We start from the raw sequence: 17,418 nt of genomic DNA, 5'->3' as shown, positions 1-17,418 counted from the left end.
GTATCTTAAAAGCATCATCTGATGGCACAGGAAGGATTCAGATTCAGAGTAGGTGCTAAGAACCCACCCCAAAGGCACAATCCACCTTTTGGAACAAGACTGGAGCCAATTACAGGTTGAACCTCTCTAATCCAGCAAACTCCATAACCTGGCATCATTTTGTTGCCTAGACAACAATGTATCATGGGTGGGGCCAAGTTTCCCATGGTCCCATCATGTTTGTTTCCAGCCACCAGTCCTGGCTCTCAGTGTTCTGTGATATTATTTAGCTCTAATTTACCCCTGAATGTTTTCTAAGAGCCCAGTGAGCAGTGGATGTGTTAATAAAGTAGAAGATATTGACCTCCTGAGGTATGGCAAATTCTCTCGTCCAGCACAAGTCAGGTCCCGAGGCTGCTGGATAAGAAAGGGTCAACCTGTATAATGAAATGCATGATAAAGCATCAGATCAAGAACTTTAAAAAAAAAAAAAGAAAAGATGCCAGCCTATGATTTCTAGAACTGTTAAAGACCTTATCTTCCTGACAGCTGATTTTTAAGATTGAAATTCTTTTCTTCTATACTTGGTCCTGCCCTGAGTGCAGGGAACTGGACTTGATGACCTCTCGAGGTCCCTACCAGTTCTACTGTTCTATGACCCTACATTTTCCCTATGATACTATGGCCTATTGGGATGTTGGCATATTTACGGCACTAGACACACCAAGCAAAAAAACTGACTAACAGAGAGGAACAGATTTTTATTGAAACCATTCAGAACTCTGGATGTTTTCTGTGTGTTTTTAAACGCCTATTTAACACACACTTGAGAGCAAAAGCTCTCTTTGGTTAAAGATCAATATCTCCACCCCTGCAACCAAGGTTAAGAAAGCCCCAAATCCACATCTCTAGATTTCTGAAGAAGTCCTCCAGCAAAAGCAGGAAAGATTAAAACAAAAAACAAAAGCAAAAATCAAAAAAACAAAAAAAACAAAAAAAACAAAAATCAGAAATGTCAAGTTTTAAATTAATAAATCAGATGATTTTTGAAAAAGGAAATAAATATGCTAAGCCTTTAGGCCTCCATTATACACCATACAGCAGAAAGAGGCTTTTTTAAATTCACACACCAACTCTAAAAACGCTGTTTGAGTTACATTTGCAACTCTGCATTGTTTGTGAGCATGATTTAAAACACTTAGCAAGTTTTATATTCTCCCATTCTTAGACAACCTATGTGACTCATCCATCCCTTTCCTTTCTCCTCTCTCCATGTCACAGATTTAAGGACAACCTCCCATCACAGTAAACAAGAGAACTAACACGATTTTGCAGGATTGGAGTACACTGATTTCTCCATATTCTGGCATGACAATATCTCCCCATTCAATATTCCTTCCAGCTTAAGCAGATGGTGAGTTCCAATGTACGCACGTATGGATAATGTTTCGTGACTAACAAAAGAGGCCACTTAGGACACTTCTGTCTTTGAATTAAATAACTGGGGATGTGTTCAATAAAATCCCTTTACATATCACACTCAGTCTCCAAACACTGAACTTTAGTTTCAAAAGCAAGGGTTTTTTCGATTTTACAAAAGGCAGTTTAACCAGTTAAGACTCACAAGTGGATCCTCCCCGGCTCCTAAGGGCCTACAAAGAAACTGTATTTGGTAGTATTACTTCACAAAGAGGGTGCAAGAACACCCCCAATTCCAGCACACTGAGGGCACGTGCCTGTATTCCATTCACTGTCTCACTAGCACCAATGGAGCTCACTACAAGACTGGGACAAAGTATTTCCAGGGGCCCGGAAGCTAAAAGGAGGAAAATCAGCATCGTTTCCAGCACTTCCGAATTTGGAGACACGGCTGTCCTTATGGCTTATGGTGCCCTACACAGAGGTGGGGGAACAGCAGGGCAGCTGCTCCACAGGGTGGAGGCTGCACTCAAGGCTATGGGGGCAGGAGCAGAACAAGGAGGCACAGGCATGGGAAGGTAAGGGTGCTGCAGCACCCTCTCATTTCATTTGGGGTCTCAGCCACTTCCAGCTTCATGCCTGGGGTCCCAGCTGCCACCCAGGGCTCTGCCAGCAGGCCCACACCTACCCTGTGCATCGGCTCCCAGCCCTTCGGGGTCCCTGCTCTTGACCCCAGTGAAGTGGAAGAGCAGTAATAGGACACAGCTGGGGGGTGGGGGCAGCCACCAGACCCAGCACTGCCTGCAGCTGGCTAGGGCCCGGCTCTATTGCCTCATATTTAGCAGTGCCCTACACAGCCACATACGCCAGAAGATGGCCCTGTCTCCTGATATTCCCTACTCTCCTTCCAGCCCCACCTCTTGGATTCGGGGGACTCTCAGCTTTTGTTTTCAAAAAGCAAAACAAGCCAGCTCCCAGCCCCAAAGCTGCAGAGGAAGGCTTGAAAGCACAGACAGTGCAGACATCAGCAGGCCAAGCCCCCAGCGTGGCGCGAGAACTCTGGGTGCCCGTGCACCCCCCTGCTTGCAGGGATTCCCACTGCACACAGCAAGCAACTGTTTCGTCTGCTCAATGGCTATCAGCGCCCTGAGGGACACACGTCCAGTCCTGTCCCCCCTGCCAGACCCAAAGCACCCCACTTTGGACCCCAGCGTTGTTAATGTCAGGGCTCTGTCCGTGATGGCAGCCTGGTGGGAAGGGGCCATACCCCGCACAGAGCACGGGAGGGCAGGGGGGCTGAATCCCCCGCACATCCCATGCCAGCTCAAACGCCCCATCCCAGCTGCCGCATAAATCTCTGAGGAAGGGAGGTAAGGGGGGGGGGCGGACTGGAAGGTCCCGATCCCAGCAGCCGCATGCAGCCCGGGGTGGGGGTGGCCTGCAAGGACCCGATCCCAGGAGCCGCAATGCAGCCGGGGGTGGGGGGTGAACTGGAAGGGCCCGATCCCAGCAGCCGCCTGCAGCCCGGGGGGCGGACTGGAGGGGCCCGATCCCAGCAGCCGCCTGCAGCCCGGGGGACGGACTGGAGGGGCCCCATCCCAGGAGCCGCCTGCAACCCGGGGGGCGGGGCGGGAATTCTCCAGGCAGCGGCTGCAGCGGGGAGAGGGGGGGGAACACCCGCCCTCTCCAGCCCGGGCTCGCCACGCGCCCCTGCTGCCCGTCCCCAGCTCCCGGGGCGCAGCCGCGTGCACCGCCCCTCCGGGTGGGGGGGTGGGCGGGGTGTCGGGCGCTCTCGCGAGGCCCGGGAACGGTTTGGGCGCGAGCCGCCGGGCTCCGCTGCTGCCCCATGGAGCCTGCAGCCCCCACGCAGCCGCCGGCCGGGAAGAGCAGGAACCTGCCATGGTAGGAGACGCCCAGGGCCAGGGCCCGGGCCCGGGCCCGGCTGGCCCGTACGGCGCAGCCGGGATCGGGCCCTTCCCCCCAGCTGCGTGCGGCGCCCGGGATCGGGCCCTTCCCCCTCCCCACCCGCGTCCGCTGCATGCATGAGCTGGCGGGCGGCGTGCAGCGGATCTGGGGTTGCACCCGCCCCCGTTGCGTGCTGGGTTACAGGTACTGTCTGGGATTCATTCACTCCCCCACGCTTTTCCCCTGGCCCTGCGGAGGGCACAGCTCAAACGCTGCAGCCCGCCGGTTCTCGCCGCCTGCGTGCACCACTCTCCCGCCCGCCCCTGCTCTCTCCTGCTGACATGCTGCGGGCAGGAGCGCTGTAATGGAGCTGTACGTGCAGGGCCTGAGGCTCTGTGGGTTGTAAAGTGGGAGAGGTGCGGAGGGTACCAGCAGCCGCAGCTCCTGAGGTCAGATAACTCCTTGCAAGGGGTTGTGCAAATCGCGTAAGACCCCCTCACCCACCCCCAAAGGCCAGCTTCTAGGGCTGTGTTACTCAATTTATTTTATAAAGTACCCCCAGACTTCTCTCACGTACCCCTAAGGGTACATGTACCACGGGTTGAGAAACATAGTCCTAAAGTAATCTGAGGTCTTGAAACAAGTGCCAGTCAGCCTCTCTGGCTTACTGTACCCTTTGCAGGAGTCGGATCTGTTTTGCAAGCCACCAAGTTACACCTCTCTCAAAAAACTGTTTACTTATAAAAACTATCACTGCAGGCTGCTGCTGAAAACTTGCCGCCTTTCTACTATCTTACTATCAAATCAGTGAGCTGGAATAGAAAGATTGTACTTACATTTCAGCGTAAGGCAGATGAAGCCGTAGAAACAAGTCACTGTCTGAATGAACTTTTTGGAGTGTACTAGTGATCTTATGTAGCCTGTAGTAAAACTAGGCAAAGATCTTGGTGAGATACTTTTTGTACCCCTGGAAGACCTCTGTGTACCCCCAAAGATACACGTACCCCTGGCTGAGAAACACTGTTCTAGGGCTCTTGCAGGTGTGGAGCTGGGAAGGCCCATCCCACTTTTGTCAGTAACAACTCCCATGTGCCTTCTGGTCTGAGAAGGGTCCTGCTTCCAGCCGGGAACTGGGGAAGGCATTCCCTCCTGTGGGGTGGGAAGGAGAGATGTTGGGGGAAACGGATGGGCTTCAGGCACTTAGTGTCTCTAAGCTGGGGTATGTTGGTTTGTTTGCTCACCTGCTCTGATGTGGCATGCCCTACCCTGCCGCCTCCAGGCACCTCTACTGGGAGAGCATCTGGGTAAAGCTACAGCAAAGTCCTTGGTAACTGCAAATGCCAGTTTCCTCCTGGCAAGAGTGATGGAACCCTATAACTAGGACAATTTGTCCAAAGCCAGCCATTCCCTAAGGCAGCAGATCCCAGCCTTTTCAATAAGGTGGCACACTTCAGGGAGAGTTCCAAGGCCCACCCACTTTTTTCAGCTGAAATCAATTGCTCATAAATGTTGCCCTCCCACCAACCTGTTGGAGCTGGGACAGGCTCCCACCCTCCCTCCCCACAGCAGGCAGCTTTGCTGCTTGAGCCCCAGCTGGCATGGGGTCATCAGTTGCCCCCTGCAATGAGGGGGAATTGACAGAATTTCAGGGCACACTCGAACAGTTCTCACAGAACACCTTGCTTGGGTGGCTCTTAGTTCTGCGTTCACCGAGCCTGGCTCACCCTAAGTTCAGTGTAGAATATTTGTTTAAATATAATAATAAAACAGGGTGACTGCACAGCCAGTCCTGTCCTCAGCCAGCAGAACCCACCTCAGCTGCTCTTTTGTGTGGGACTGTATTGCAACTCCCAGCTCAACAACTTCCAGCTTCTCTGCCTATCACCCACAATCAAGCCCCTGAAAATGCTGATGTAAAGACATAGGATTTACAAAGCATCTTGCGGTTAAAAAGCAGAGTTGGACCTAGTCCCTAAAGCAAGGAGTTTTCTAATAATGTCAGGAAAGACAAACTTTTGGGGCCTTTAAAGATGCTGCTGATGCCAAAAGAGCAGTCTGGTGTCCCCACTTTAGAGGGAACTGCAGCTGTGATCTTATTTAGATAAAAGTCCTCAGCTGAGATGAGGTGGTACTTGGAAGGGGCTTTTGTGTTAGGAGTCAGTGGGGCTTGGAGTTGATGATCCTGGAGCCTGCTCCCCATAGGTGTTGGCACAAAAATTGTGAGCTCGGCTCTAGGTTCAGAAAACAGACCCCTTTGACTGGCAGCGAGAGCCACAGGGTAAGATTTTGGTTTCGGGCCGCCACTCCACATCCAGAGTAGATTGGAGGTGTTTGTTGTCCAGCACAGGAAAGAAAACAGGATAATCTCATGCCCAGAACACCTGGTTTCAACACTTGTGAAATGCCTGAAGTCTCTGCTCCTCATCTGCGTTTATATTAAAATCTCTTTATCTTTAGGGTAGAAAAATATCGTCCTCAGACACTGAATGACCTAATTTCCCACCAGGACATTCTGAGCACAAGTGAGTATTTACTGCCACCACTTTTCATGCAAACCTCCCTTTAGAGACATTAGCTCCCATGATACCTTTGCGCTAGGCAATTATAATTCCCATTTTACAGGTGAAGCAGTTGAGGCAAAGGTGGTATGACTTGCCTGGGGTCACAGAGGAAAGTGAGGGGTCGTGGTGGCAGTTGAACCCAGGAGTCCTGACTCCACATTATGTGCTCACCCCATTTGATAACACAGCTTGACTTTTACTTGGGAAACAAGCACCTTTGCAATTGGTGTCAAGCTTATAGAATCCCATTAAATAGAATAATTTCCTTGTCATCCAATCAGTGTTGTTGCTATTATTTTAACAAGGGTCTCCTAATAAACCCTTTTTGGATGTGCACGAACCTTTTTAGGGAACTGCCTTAATTCTTTTAGGTGGGATGGGAGCCTAGATTCTCTACTGATCGGTATGAAATTGCAGAGAGAGGTGGAAGATGCCACCGGTGTTTGGAATTAACCTTTTAAGAGGCATCACATCATGTTCCTTGCAACCTTTATAGGATGCCCTTCCTGCCTCCCGTCATACCCTTGCCAGCCTTTCCATGTAACTTCTATAAGGAGAATCAGTCTAACATTACAGTCCTGTGTTCCATGCAGGCTGTTTTTTCTGGTCACCAGAAAGTCCCATTCACATGTCATCATCCTCTCTTCTTGGTGCAAGGGGCCACAGATCTGTTACAGTGGGTACCTCAGGCCATAATGGGGGAAGAACCAGACCTGCCTGCTCCCTGATATTCCTGCTGGAACATCTGCCTCACCAGCAGTGGACAGGTTGCCCAGACTACCCAGCTGCAGAGCTTCCCTGAGGAACGCGCCTATCTTCCTTTCAGATTTCTGGCTAACGTGACAGATGATTGATTCCTCTGTCTCATACCCAGCAACCTCCTAGGGCTGTGATTTGTCTCCTTGGGGAGACTGTCCCCTCAGCTCCTTTTCCCCTGAGGGATTTGTGGCAGTTGCTGCCCTAGCAGGCTTCTGGGAGTAAGCTAGGCAGAGAAGACTCAGCAACAAGGCTCATTGGGAGCTTGGCTGGCTCTGGGGGGCAGAGCCCAGGAAAAGACAAGTCAGGATGGGAAAAGCCAGCTTCAGGCGCAAGCAGCTTGATGAGAGGAAGCACAGCCCCTCTGTGGAAGAACAAGCAGACGGGGTGGGCTTCTTAAACCCAGTATTTATTCTCGCTCCCTTGGCTTCCATTGCAGGAGGCCTGATCATCGTTACCAGTCACTACAGAGGTGAACATGGCCACCTCCCCTGCTGGTGGGGGGACTCACTGTTTTGAACGGGGGGTGGGGGGAAGAGTTTTCAATCTGAAGGAATGGTCTCTTCACTAGACAGGCCCTTTGCAGGTAGTCACACTCTGGCTGGTGTCCTCTCTGCTCCCTCCCTTGGGCAGGATGGTTCTCTGGTGTTACTTGTGCGGAAAGTTCTCTGGTGGCATCGGTGGCATCTGTGATATGCCGACATACCACGGAGCCCACCTTTCTGCCCTGCAGGACGCCCCCTCACCTGTGTCCTGCTGAGCCAGGCCCTCTAACCTCCTCTGGCACTGATACAGAGAGAAGGGTGCATCCCTTGGCACCCTATTGCAGACACTGAGATCAGCTCAGCCATGTGAATAGCTGGTGAAATGCTTTGGAGCAGAGGGCACAACTCTAAGCTAGATGACGAGGTCAAAACCCAGCAGAAATGTTTAGCAGTTCGGAGCAAGAAAATAAACTTCCTTTGAATTTGCTGTACGCTGGCAGGAACTACTGCAGTTCAGTAGGCAGAAGATGCTAGAGGCTGGCCCCCCAAAGAACGGGGAGAGCAACTGCCTGTCATCTAGTGTCCTGTCTAATCAGAAGGGTCTCTTCGTTTGCTCACCCCTCCCTCATCAGTTCAGAAGTTCATCAGCGAAGACCGTCTGCCTCACCTTCTCTTCTATGGGCCACCTGGGACTGGCAAGACTTCCACCATTCTGGCCTGTGCTAAACAGCTGTACAAAGACAAGGAATTCAACTCCATGGTTTTAGAGGTGAATCACAGCATCCTACTAGCGGTATCGTCCCCCTCCCTCTAACTGCTGCTGGCATGGGGAAAGGTTAGCAGGGATTATAGCTGGCATCCTGAAGTGCTGCTTCTACGTAAACAAACACTGCTAATGATCAGCATCCTTTTTGCCTCTAGATACAGACACCTGCAGACACACTGCAGCCTGCAGCTTGGGTACCCAAGAAAGTTGACCTGGTGAGCGGACGCTCTCATTTTAGTTTGAGATGATCGCGTCCATTTAGCTCTCACCATTCCCAATTATTAATAATAGCAATAAGAAGCTTTTAACAAGCACTTTTCACCAGTGGATCTCAGTAAACTTAAGCCGCCCTTCAGCCAAAATACGCGTCCATGCAGTGGCTTGCAGCAGTTTAAATGTAAAATCCCACCACAGTGTTTCACCAGCATGCCGTCGAGCGCTTGCTGTACCCTGCTGCATTAGTACTGCCCTCCGAATGCCAGCTCCTTCTCTCTCCCTCTAGCTGAATGCTTCAGATGACAGAGGAATCGATGTAGTCAGAGGCCCTATCCTGAGCTTTGCCAGCACAAGGACGATCTTTAAGTAAGTGCCATAAGATGTACGTATCGCCTCCCAAGAGTGAAAACAAGAAGTCCTGTGGCACCTTTATCGACTAACAGAATTTTTGGAGCGTAAGTGTTCATTGGCAAAGACGAAGTGAAGCTTATGCTCCAAAAATTCTGTTAGTCTGTAAGATGCCACGGGACTTCTCAGAGTTTTTGCAGATACAGACTAACACAGCTACCCCTCTGATACTTGCTTCCAAGAGCGTTTCCTCCTTTTATCTTCGCTTTGCCCCTCTCTCCAAGTCATGCTCGGTGTCCAGAGACCACAAAGCAGCAACCCTGAAGTACCGCTCTTGGGCTGAAAGGCGGGGGTCTCATTTTGGGGGAACACGTGTGCTTTCTCAAAGGATCGTTACACCCAGGCACAGAAGGGGGTCGACAGTGACCAGGCAGGAGCTGTGTGGACAGTGTTTCCCTGCATGGTAGGGGAGGAGGAAACAGAGTATTCAGGGAGGTAGGAAAGAAGGCTGGTGCCCTTTCCGTGGGGGTTGTAACCCAAAGGAGAGGAGTGTATCCCCACAGCTTCGAGATAAAGCCTTGGGGGCTTTCCTGTAGAGGAGTGGTCCTCAGCCTTTGTACTGGTGACCCCTTTCACATCGCAAGCCTGTGTGTGCGGCACGCTCCCTTCCCCCTTGTAAGCCCCAAAGGTTTTTTTTTTAATGTCTTTTAACGCCATTATAAATGCTGCAGGCAAAGTGGGGTTTGGGGGGAGGTTGGGAGCTCGCGCCCCCCACCCTGGGGGTCCCTATCCCCCATTTGAGAACTGCTGCTATGGAAAGCTGGGGGAGAGTGCTGAGATGGGCTCCTAGGAGGAGCATGTGGGGGGCAACAGAGGAAAAGATGAATCAAGGCCTAACGTACTCAGAAGCGGCTCCTGATAGGCAGTGCCTTGTCTTGGGTGGAGGGGCGGGGAGGACCATCCCGGGCCGGATCATCGGAGATGTGATACATCTACTCCCATCCAATGGCCCTGAGGTGTGTTTGCGCTGGGCACCGCCGCTCCATGGCTGCTTCTGAAACCATGTCTGTTGCCACCAGTGCGGGGATGGTGCTTTGGAGGGGAGGGCGGATGGAGGATTCGGAGTAGGTCGAGGGCTGCTGCTGCTGCGAGGCTGGGGAGAAGGGAGGTGGATGGGTTAGGAGCAGCGGCTGGAAATACTGGCTTTCAGCCAAAAAGAGACCGGTGTGAGGAGGAGTAAACCGTCCGGTGGCATTGGTTGCTCCCAAAGCCACGGTTACTCACCTCCATGGTCATCCTCCAGCTGCAGAGCTCAGGCCTGCAACCTAACCAGCAGGCATGACCGAAGCAGCCGTCCCCTCTCTTTCACTAGGAAGGGTTTTAAGCTGGTCATCCTGGATGAAGCAGACGCCATGACCCAGGATGCACAGAATGCCCTGCGGCGAGGTGAGTGGCATTCGCCTTGTGAGAAGATAAGGACCTAGTGGCATTCCAGGACTCTGCCAGTAATTTGCTGAGACAGGGCCCAGCTGTGATGTCTTGCAGTTTTGCCTCCTGCCCTCTGACCAAGTTCTCTGCCTGGGCTTTTCCTGAGGGAGAGGTCACAGGGCACGTAAGAGCAGTGGTGTAGGCCAGGTAGCTGTTGCCTAACTCGCCATGCCTGCATCTCCTACGCTGGGGCAGGTTGCATGTGATCGTGCATGGCTATCAGAGCCACGCTTCAGGATGGATGGAGCAATATATGTTAACTCCCCCAGAGAGCAGTGAGAGGAGGAATGCGGGTGGTATAGTTGTGGTGACGACATGGGTGCAGCTTTTCCTGGTGCTTCTCCTTTGGAAGGGCGCCAGGCTCAGGCCAAGCCTTCTCAGAAGAGAACTTCTAGCTCCAGGCATTCCAGCTATTTTATCCTGGCAGTGTCGCCCTCTGCAGAGTGGTACAGTCTATGGCTTACAGGGTTTGTGCTAACGAAGGGAGCGTCCTTGCTACTCGATCCAGGCTGATCTGCCGGATCGCCTATAGGGACAGGTGAAATCAAACCATCGGGGTCAGCATTTGAACCCTGTACTCCTTGATCTTCCGAGAAGTAAGGGAGATTGATGGGAGAGTTTCCCCTGTCGAGCTCCCTCATTGCTGTCGCTGGAAATGCGTATCTATGAGTAAGTTCTAGTGGAGACCTGACCTCACTCTCTCCTGTTTGCCCAAACGTAGGCTGCTGCAAATTCTGACCGGCAATTTCCTCCGTTTTCCTCCCTTGGCAGTAATTGAGAAATTCACCGAGAACACCAGGTTTTGTCTCATCTGTAATTACCTCTCCAAGATCATCCCTGCCTTGCAGTCCAGGTGCACAAGGTTCCGGTTCGGTCCCCTGACCCCAGAACTCATGGGCCCCAGGCTGCAGCACGTCATCGAGGAAGAGGGGTGAGTAAAACGTGCAGTGGGGGAAGGGAGCTGAGCCAGATCTAGATGGAAATGAGATCTCGCATTGGGGCAGGGTCTGACTTGTTCATGCAATCCCAGGCGTTCTTATTGCTTTGCATAATACCCTTCCTCCCGCATTTCTCTTCACTCTCCTAAACCCTCCTCTTAACCTGTGGAAATGACAGCTTTTACCTTCACTTGCCTTTCCAGCACACCTTTCTCCCCAGGCACGGAGCTGGGATTTTCCTCCATGTCTTTTCTTCCAGAATCCATTCCCTTCAACCTTTGGCAGATGCACGTCTCTGTCTCTGGGCAGGTCCCTTTGCAGCTTCAAATGCAGGTGTTGGGCTGTAAAGAGAAGGCCTCTGGAGCCCCATATGGGGTTTTCCAGGGCACACTCACTCAGGTCGCCCACTGCTAGCTGAGTAAACTTGAGTTGGATTCTCTTGACTCCCATCCCCACCAATGAAGGTTCTGTAGGGCCAGATCCTGCTCTAATCGCACCTGAGCCCTCTCCATTGTCAGTGAGCCTGCTCAGGTGCAGCCCAGCAGAATGAGGCTTTGCAATTGCAGTGCAGTGCAGTGACTCGGTGTTGAGAATGCCCAAGGCAGAGTCGCAGCCAACTCACTTCCTCTCTTGCAGCTGTGTCAGCTCTTTGCTTTTGACACCGAAGAGTTATCTGGGTGCCCACACAGGACAGCAGTCCCCATGCTGCCAACACATGTGGGGGTGGGCTGGAAGTCTAGTTCCTGAGGGGCGAGGATCTGCTGTCTCTGCTGCCGGCAGCCTGGAATGGGGAGGGAAGAGGAGAGAAGATAACGTTTGCATGGAGACCGAGGGTCCCAGAGCTCCTGGTGCCACGTCCATGCATTGCTTTGCAATGGTCTCAGGATGATTCAAATACTGGGGTGCCCCGTAGTGACTCTGGTGTGACTCAGCCATTTTCCAGGCCCCTAGCTGTGCATCCTAAAGTCTGTCTCTTAGGGTCGACATAAGTGAAGACGGGATGAAAGCAGTGGTGACCCTCTCCAGCGGTGACATGCGCAGAGCTCTGAATATTTTACAGGTACAGTCGTGGGTGTGTCTTTTGCCCGCTGTCCCCCGCACGAGCGGCTGTGTCCCTCATTTCAGAGCGGTAGCTGTGCCACACACGTAATGGCAGATAGACGTCTCCTCCCTCGATGTGTGCATGGACTTGTTCACAGGGCATGAGGCCTGTTGGTCGTATGCAGCACCATCCTCTCCGCAGATAAGGGCAAGATTCAGGGCTCTGCCTCTGCTCAGTCAGCGCTGGTAGTTGTTGCACGGAGGACTGCTTCCCTGTAAGACTGTAGCTACAGCAGGAATAGCACAGTAGAGATGGTAATGCTGTGGGCCACGTATATTCACCCACAGGCAACTGGTTCACCTCAGAGCTCGCCAGAACCTTCAGCCGTCCTCCCACCCCTGCAGCCCTGAAGTGTTGCGGTGACTCCTGGGGAGACAGCTCTCTCTGAAGACCACTGATGAGTGGCTTGAGGGAAGCTGCTGCCGCAGGAGATGGGAAACTGGGAACGGGGTGGGGAGGCTCCTCTCAATAGAGTTTGGCCTGCAGGGTTGGATGCTTCCTTCAGCCCCTGGGTCGGGGAGTTTGGGGTCCGCTGGGGACTGGACTGTGCTCCAGCGTCTCTCAGTGCGATAAGCTTCTACCCACCCACACGGTTTCCCTCCACTCTGGGGGTATCCGTGAGGCATCTAGGCCTGAGGACTCTTGGCGTGACCCCACTGCAATGAACTGCACCCTGCTGGTGTTCTTGGGACTGTTGGCCTTCACGTGCCCCGACTTATTACATTTCAAACAGCGCCCAACGGGCGTATCATTGGAGCTGGCTGGGTGGGTGGGACAAGAGTGTGTCTGTGGCCTCTCTTGAGGTGGACTCGGCTCTTCCTTGCGAGGTAGGATGTTGGCTTGCCCCTGCTTTTGAGGTGCTCCCTCCTGGTGCCCCATAAACCTGCTCCTGATCACACCAGTTGCCTTTCCTTTGGTGGTGGGCGAGAGAGCGTGGCAGAGGGCCCTTCGCTGCCTGTACCGCAGTTGCTGTGACGCGGCACCATGGGAGGGGTTTCATGTCTGCCGCTTGGCTTCCTCCACTCCCATCCTCGCCACAGGCTGGGAAGATTCCTCCCTCCCTTCCTGAAGTACCGGCACCAATAAGGAAGGTTCTTAAGGGCACATGGTGGCCAAGTGACCCCCCCCCCCCACCCCGTGGCCTACCAGCGATTGTACAGATGACACCCGTGGTCACTTAGCAGTTTCTACTGATGATGCGTCAGAGAGACAGGATCCCGCCCGGTCTTCTGCTGTGTGCTGGTTCTTCATGGCTCACGGGGGAAAGGGGGAAGCAGTGCTGGTCACAGACTACAACTGCAAGGGGATAAACACCAGGCCCTGGCCTGGGTTAGCTAGGCATGGGGCTGAAAATGGCTTTGTAGCCTCACAGGCTGGAGCCTAAGCGCTGAGCCCTTGCAAAGGGGAAGGTGCCTAGAACCTGGATCTTAGCACAGCCCCAGCCCTGGGCACCTGACCCGAGCCAGCCGTGGGTCTTTTATCCCTGTGCAGCCGTACGCTAAAGCGCTCGCACACCCATGGTTCCTTGTTGTGTTTTGGAGCTAAGCTGCCCTCTCCTCCCCTGCCAGAGCACAGCCATGGCCTTTGGGAACGTGACCGAGGACACCGTGTACACCTGCACTGGGCACCCCCTGAAGTCCGACATTGCCAACATCCTCGACTGGATGCTGAACCAGGACTTCACCACGGCCTATAAGAGTATCCGTCCTATCACCCTGCAGGGCGAGTGAGCCAGGCGGCCGCCTGGCCCGCTGACGGGGGCATGGCGTGGCCCCTCTCCCCAGCAGTGCTGATGGAAGAGGCTTTTGCATTCTACTGCACTTGGCCGCTCGCGTAACCTGTGTCAGTCCCACCTGCGTAGCACCCCTGGCTGGTACAGTCCCCTTTTCCCCCAGGAGGCAGTGGGGCCCTGGTTCCCTTGGTCAGCATTAGTGCCTCTCTCCCAGCACAGGGAAGCCCTGGGTGGTGAGGTCCTGTGGGCTGGGGTCTCCGTTACCGGTGTGGCGCAGGTCTTTCATCTTCAACCTCTGGGCACTGAGTGCAGCGCTGCCAGTGAGCTCAGCACCCCATCCTGCTCCCCAAGGGCTGCAGGGATGCGGCATCACACACATTTGGGCCCTGTACGTTTGCCAACAAGGGTGCCAGTTGGTACCTTGCTCAACCCACCCAGGATCCAGTGAACAGAGGGACAGGGAGCCCTTGTTTTGGTGGCATCTACTCCGAGGCTTAGAAATTCTGCGCAAGAAAATCCCTTGACTCCGTCCTCAGAAATTATGGAGCTGAAGCTGCTGAAGGGTTTGGCTCTGCATGACATCCTGACAGAGATCCACTTGTTTGTGCACCGAGGTAGCGTTCCGCTGACCAGCTGCCATGACCTGTAGCCACCCAAGTAGCTTTTAGGTGGTTTTCCTCATTAATCCACTAGAAACTGATCCCTCTGGAGTCTGGGGAACTCTGAGTGAGGCTGTACCACTGGAAGGTGGTGTCTGTCCTATGGAAAGAGGAAGCTCCAGGGGTAACACCTCACCTTAGGTGTTTGTCAGCTTGCAACGGGTTGGGGGATGAACTGGGCACAGGGTTGGTGTCCATGAGGTGGCTGGAGAGTACTAGCCCAGACGGGGTTTTTCAGTTCTTGTTTAGCACTGTCTGGTCCACCCTGTTTCTCTGTGTGGCGCACGGTCGTGCTGGCTGCGAAACATTTGTGATTAGGAGACTGTTGTTGGTGAGGGAACGAGTGGGTGCTACTGCTGTCTCCCTCCGGCAGGGCTGGGCAGCCATCTTCCTCTTACTCACTTAGGCTGAACAAACCAGCCAGTCTCCTTCACAGGCTGGAGCGGGGCCACTTCTGAGCTTTAGCAGGCTGGACCCTTTTTTTTTTTTTTCAAATTTACTCACCTCGTCTTCCTCTGTCACTCCCTAGTGGACTTCCCACCGTCCGTCCGAATCCAGCTACTGATCAAAATGGCCGACGTTGAGTGAGTATCCCATTATTTGTGCTGTCTGTCTGGGCAGGATGCTACCATGCCTCCCCCACACCGTGCCGGCCCAGCACTTTCAAAGTGCATTACAGTGGGTTTTTGTTTCAGCCCAACTTCCACTTGCAAGTGGAGCTGCAGCCAAGCCTCTAGCCCTTGTGATTCCTGTTGCTTAGGGCGAGCAAAGAAAAGTTCATAGTTAAGGCATGTGGCGTGGCTGAAGCCCTCCTGAGGGAAGTTTACTGGTCGTGCTATACCCCTGCTTCACAAAATCATCAACCATGGGCTCAGCGCCCATTGGTGTCCGATGCCTCCCAAACTATTTCCTTCCATCTTTCCCTGCCCAGTGCGGAGTGGCTTAGTTTCTGTAGACTAGCTCCACACCAATCTACCCATTCTCCTGTTCACCACCCTGTATCACAATTACAGGACAGCGTTCCCCATCTTCAGTGGCCCCTGCTTGTGTTTTAGCACGGGTGCAAGCAAGGCTGTGCATTTCCAGAAGCTCTCCATGAAAGAATGTTTTAAGCGTGACCCTCATGTCTGGCCTGGCTTGCGCTATGACAGACCCAGCAATACCTGCAGCGCTGGCTCTGGCCAAAGGAAGTATTGACATGTGCTTTTCTTCTGGCTTAGGCACAGACTGGCTGCCGGCACAAGCGAGAAGATTCAGCTCAGCTCCCTCATTGCTGCTTTTCAGGTCACCAGGGACTTGATTGTAGCTGAGGCTTAGGGCTGGAGTTCGCTGCGAATGCTTACCTCTCCTGCTAAGTAGTAAAAGGCGAGAACGGTGCTGTCTGAACATCCTGGAGTCCAGCGGCTTCTGTAGTTGCTTACCCACTGTATTAGCCGCCCCCATGCTGATGACAATAGAGGGGACAAATGTGGCCTTCAGATACATGCACCTCATTGTGCTTGACTTTGGAGAACTCAGCACAAACCTTTAGCGCTGTGCAGCTAAGTGTGCGGTAATGAACAACTGTCTTAGCACAGTGTGAAATGCCCCTTGGAAGGGCAGAAAGGTGGGTTCATCTCTTTCCTTACCCCCAGAAGTTGAAGCTGGCTGTAGTTGGGTGTTAAGGCTTCAAGTTCCTTTCATTAACTGGGTGCTGCCTTTCAGCATGGCTTGCCAGCCTTTAGTGTTAGCAGCTGTGATGGCCACATCTGAAACCAGACTGGCATAGCATTACTCAGTGCAGTAGCTGGGGTGGTTTGATTTAATCCACATCCTGAAGTCTGCAAATTGGCTGTATGGAAGGTGCTTCTAGCCAGCTGTCCTCAGTAACAGCAGGTTAGTGTAGTGACAGCTGAGGAGTGACCACATACTCAGTCAATTGTATGAAAGGGGGAAAATGTTTACCTCTGGCACCGCGTAAAGCCATGTCAGGCTGCTGCATACGCCAGGGCAAGAATACTATGGCTCATGGTAAAGGGGAAAAAACCCTATCTTCAGTGTCAGCCCCCAGGCTGCTCCAGACGGCCCACCTGTGTCCCTGTGTGCTCTTTACAGACAATGCCAAAGAAATGCTCGAGTGAAGAGCGCTGAGTGATGGGGGCTAGTCACTGTGCTGGCTTGGAGAGACACACCTCAGGCCCCAGGTCCTTTTGTGGTGCTGAGGTATAACAAACGGCTGGTGTATTGAGACTGCCCTTCTCTGCAGATGAGGGGGATTTCATCCATCCCTTCTGCTATGTGTCTTCAGTGCACAGAAGGAGCTTACAGGTGTTGGCTGGTTTAAAGGGACAGCACCCCCCGCCCCCACTCCCAGACTTTGAGCGAGACAGCATAGTCTTTGGCTGCTATGATCTTTTAGTGAGCTCTCCTTCAGCACTTTAACAACTTGGTTTTAGGCTTGCTGGGTCAGACCCAGCAAAGCTGTTTCCCTGTCAGAGTTATGCAGCTCGAGGGTTGCATTGTTCCTTTTTTTTACCAGTATAGCAGCACAGTGTGGACAGTTATCTTCCAGCTCACCTGTGCCATCATTTGTGTTCATTAAACAGGAAGTCCAGTAGCACTAAAAGTTTGGGGGTATTTTGGCAGGATTGAGAGGCAGTGACAGTTCGGTCTCTGAGAACTAGTTTTCCAATTTATACGTGATTCCATTTTTCTAAAAGGGGGGAAGTCGCCTGCCTAGTTTCAAGGGGAAGATAGTGTCAGTCACTGCTGTGTGTTCTGAAATAGCCTATGGCCCTTTCAGTCGCATGATGCTATGTACGTGGACAGTTAGAACAGGGGAGAGGAGCAATGGTGATAAAGCCTGTGTTGCTGCTGCCACCAGACCAAATGAAATGAAGGAGTATGTGAGATCTCTTCACACATACACCCCCCTTTGTTACAGTACATGAGTCATTAGCCCTGGCTGGAAAACTCCCTGCAAATTAGACTAAAAAGAGCAGTATGATAGCTAAAGAGAAAGTGAGCAAGAAGTACACAACCAGGACAATGGACCTCTAATCTGCCTGAAAAGTTGAGCAGCTGC

General features: G+C 52.8%; 1 protein-coding gene across 1 annotated transcript; it reads left to right on the top strand.

Annotated features, from left to right (window-relative positions):
• The first annotated feature begins 3,177 nt into the window (after window positions 1-3,177).
• On the top strand, window positions 3,178-17,327 carry RFC5 (replication factor C subunit 5). The gene is made up of 11 exons (XM_075012657.1): window positions 3,178-3,300; window positions 5,761-5,825; window positions 7,738-7,874; window positions 8,374-8,453; window positions 9,808-9,881; window positions 10,695-10,854; window positions 11,840-11,921; window positions 13,532-13,661; window positions 14,232-14,309; window positions 14,884-14,938; window positions 15,575-17,327. The coding sequence occupies exons 1-11, from the start codon at window positions 3,245-3,247 to the stop codon at window positions 15,669-15,671; spliced, it is 1,014 nt and encodes a 337-aa protein (XP_074868758.1). The 5' UTR covers window positions 3,178-3,244; the 3' UTR covers window positions 15,672-17,327.
• The last annotated feature ends 91 nt before the right edge of the window (window positions 17,328-17,418 follow it).

This window comes from Carettochelys insculpta, chromosome 18, assembly GCF_033958435.1.
Source record: "Carettochelys insculpta isolate YL-2023 chromosome 18, ASM3395843v1, whole genome shotgun sequence".
Lineage (NCBI taxonomy): Eukaryota > Metazoa > Chordata > Testudines > Carettochelyidae > Carettochelys > Carettochelys insculpta.
The sequence above is the reverse complement of the archived record's forward strand: the minus strand, read 5'-3'. Positions and strand labels throughout refer to the sequence as shown.

What these genes read in the sequence shown, in the direction of transcription:
- RFC5 (XM_075012657.1), top strand. Translation starts at nt 3,245, where the DNA reads ATGGAGCCTGCAGCCCCCACGCAGCCGCCGGCCGGGAAGAGCAGGAAC. An exon ending in ACAGAATGCCCTGCGGCGAG is followed by an intron (nt 9,882 to 10,694) that starts GTGAGTGGCATT and finishes CTCCCTTGGCAG; the next exon opens with TAATTGAGAAATTCACCGAG. An exon ending in CTTCACCACGGCCTATAAGA is followed by an intron (nt 13,662 to 14,231) that starts GTATCCGTCCTA and finishes CTCCGTCCTCAG; the next exon opens with AAATTATGGAGCTGAAGCTG.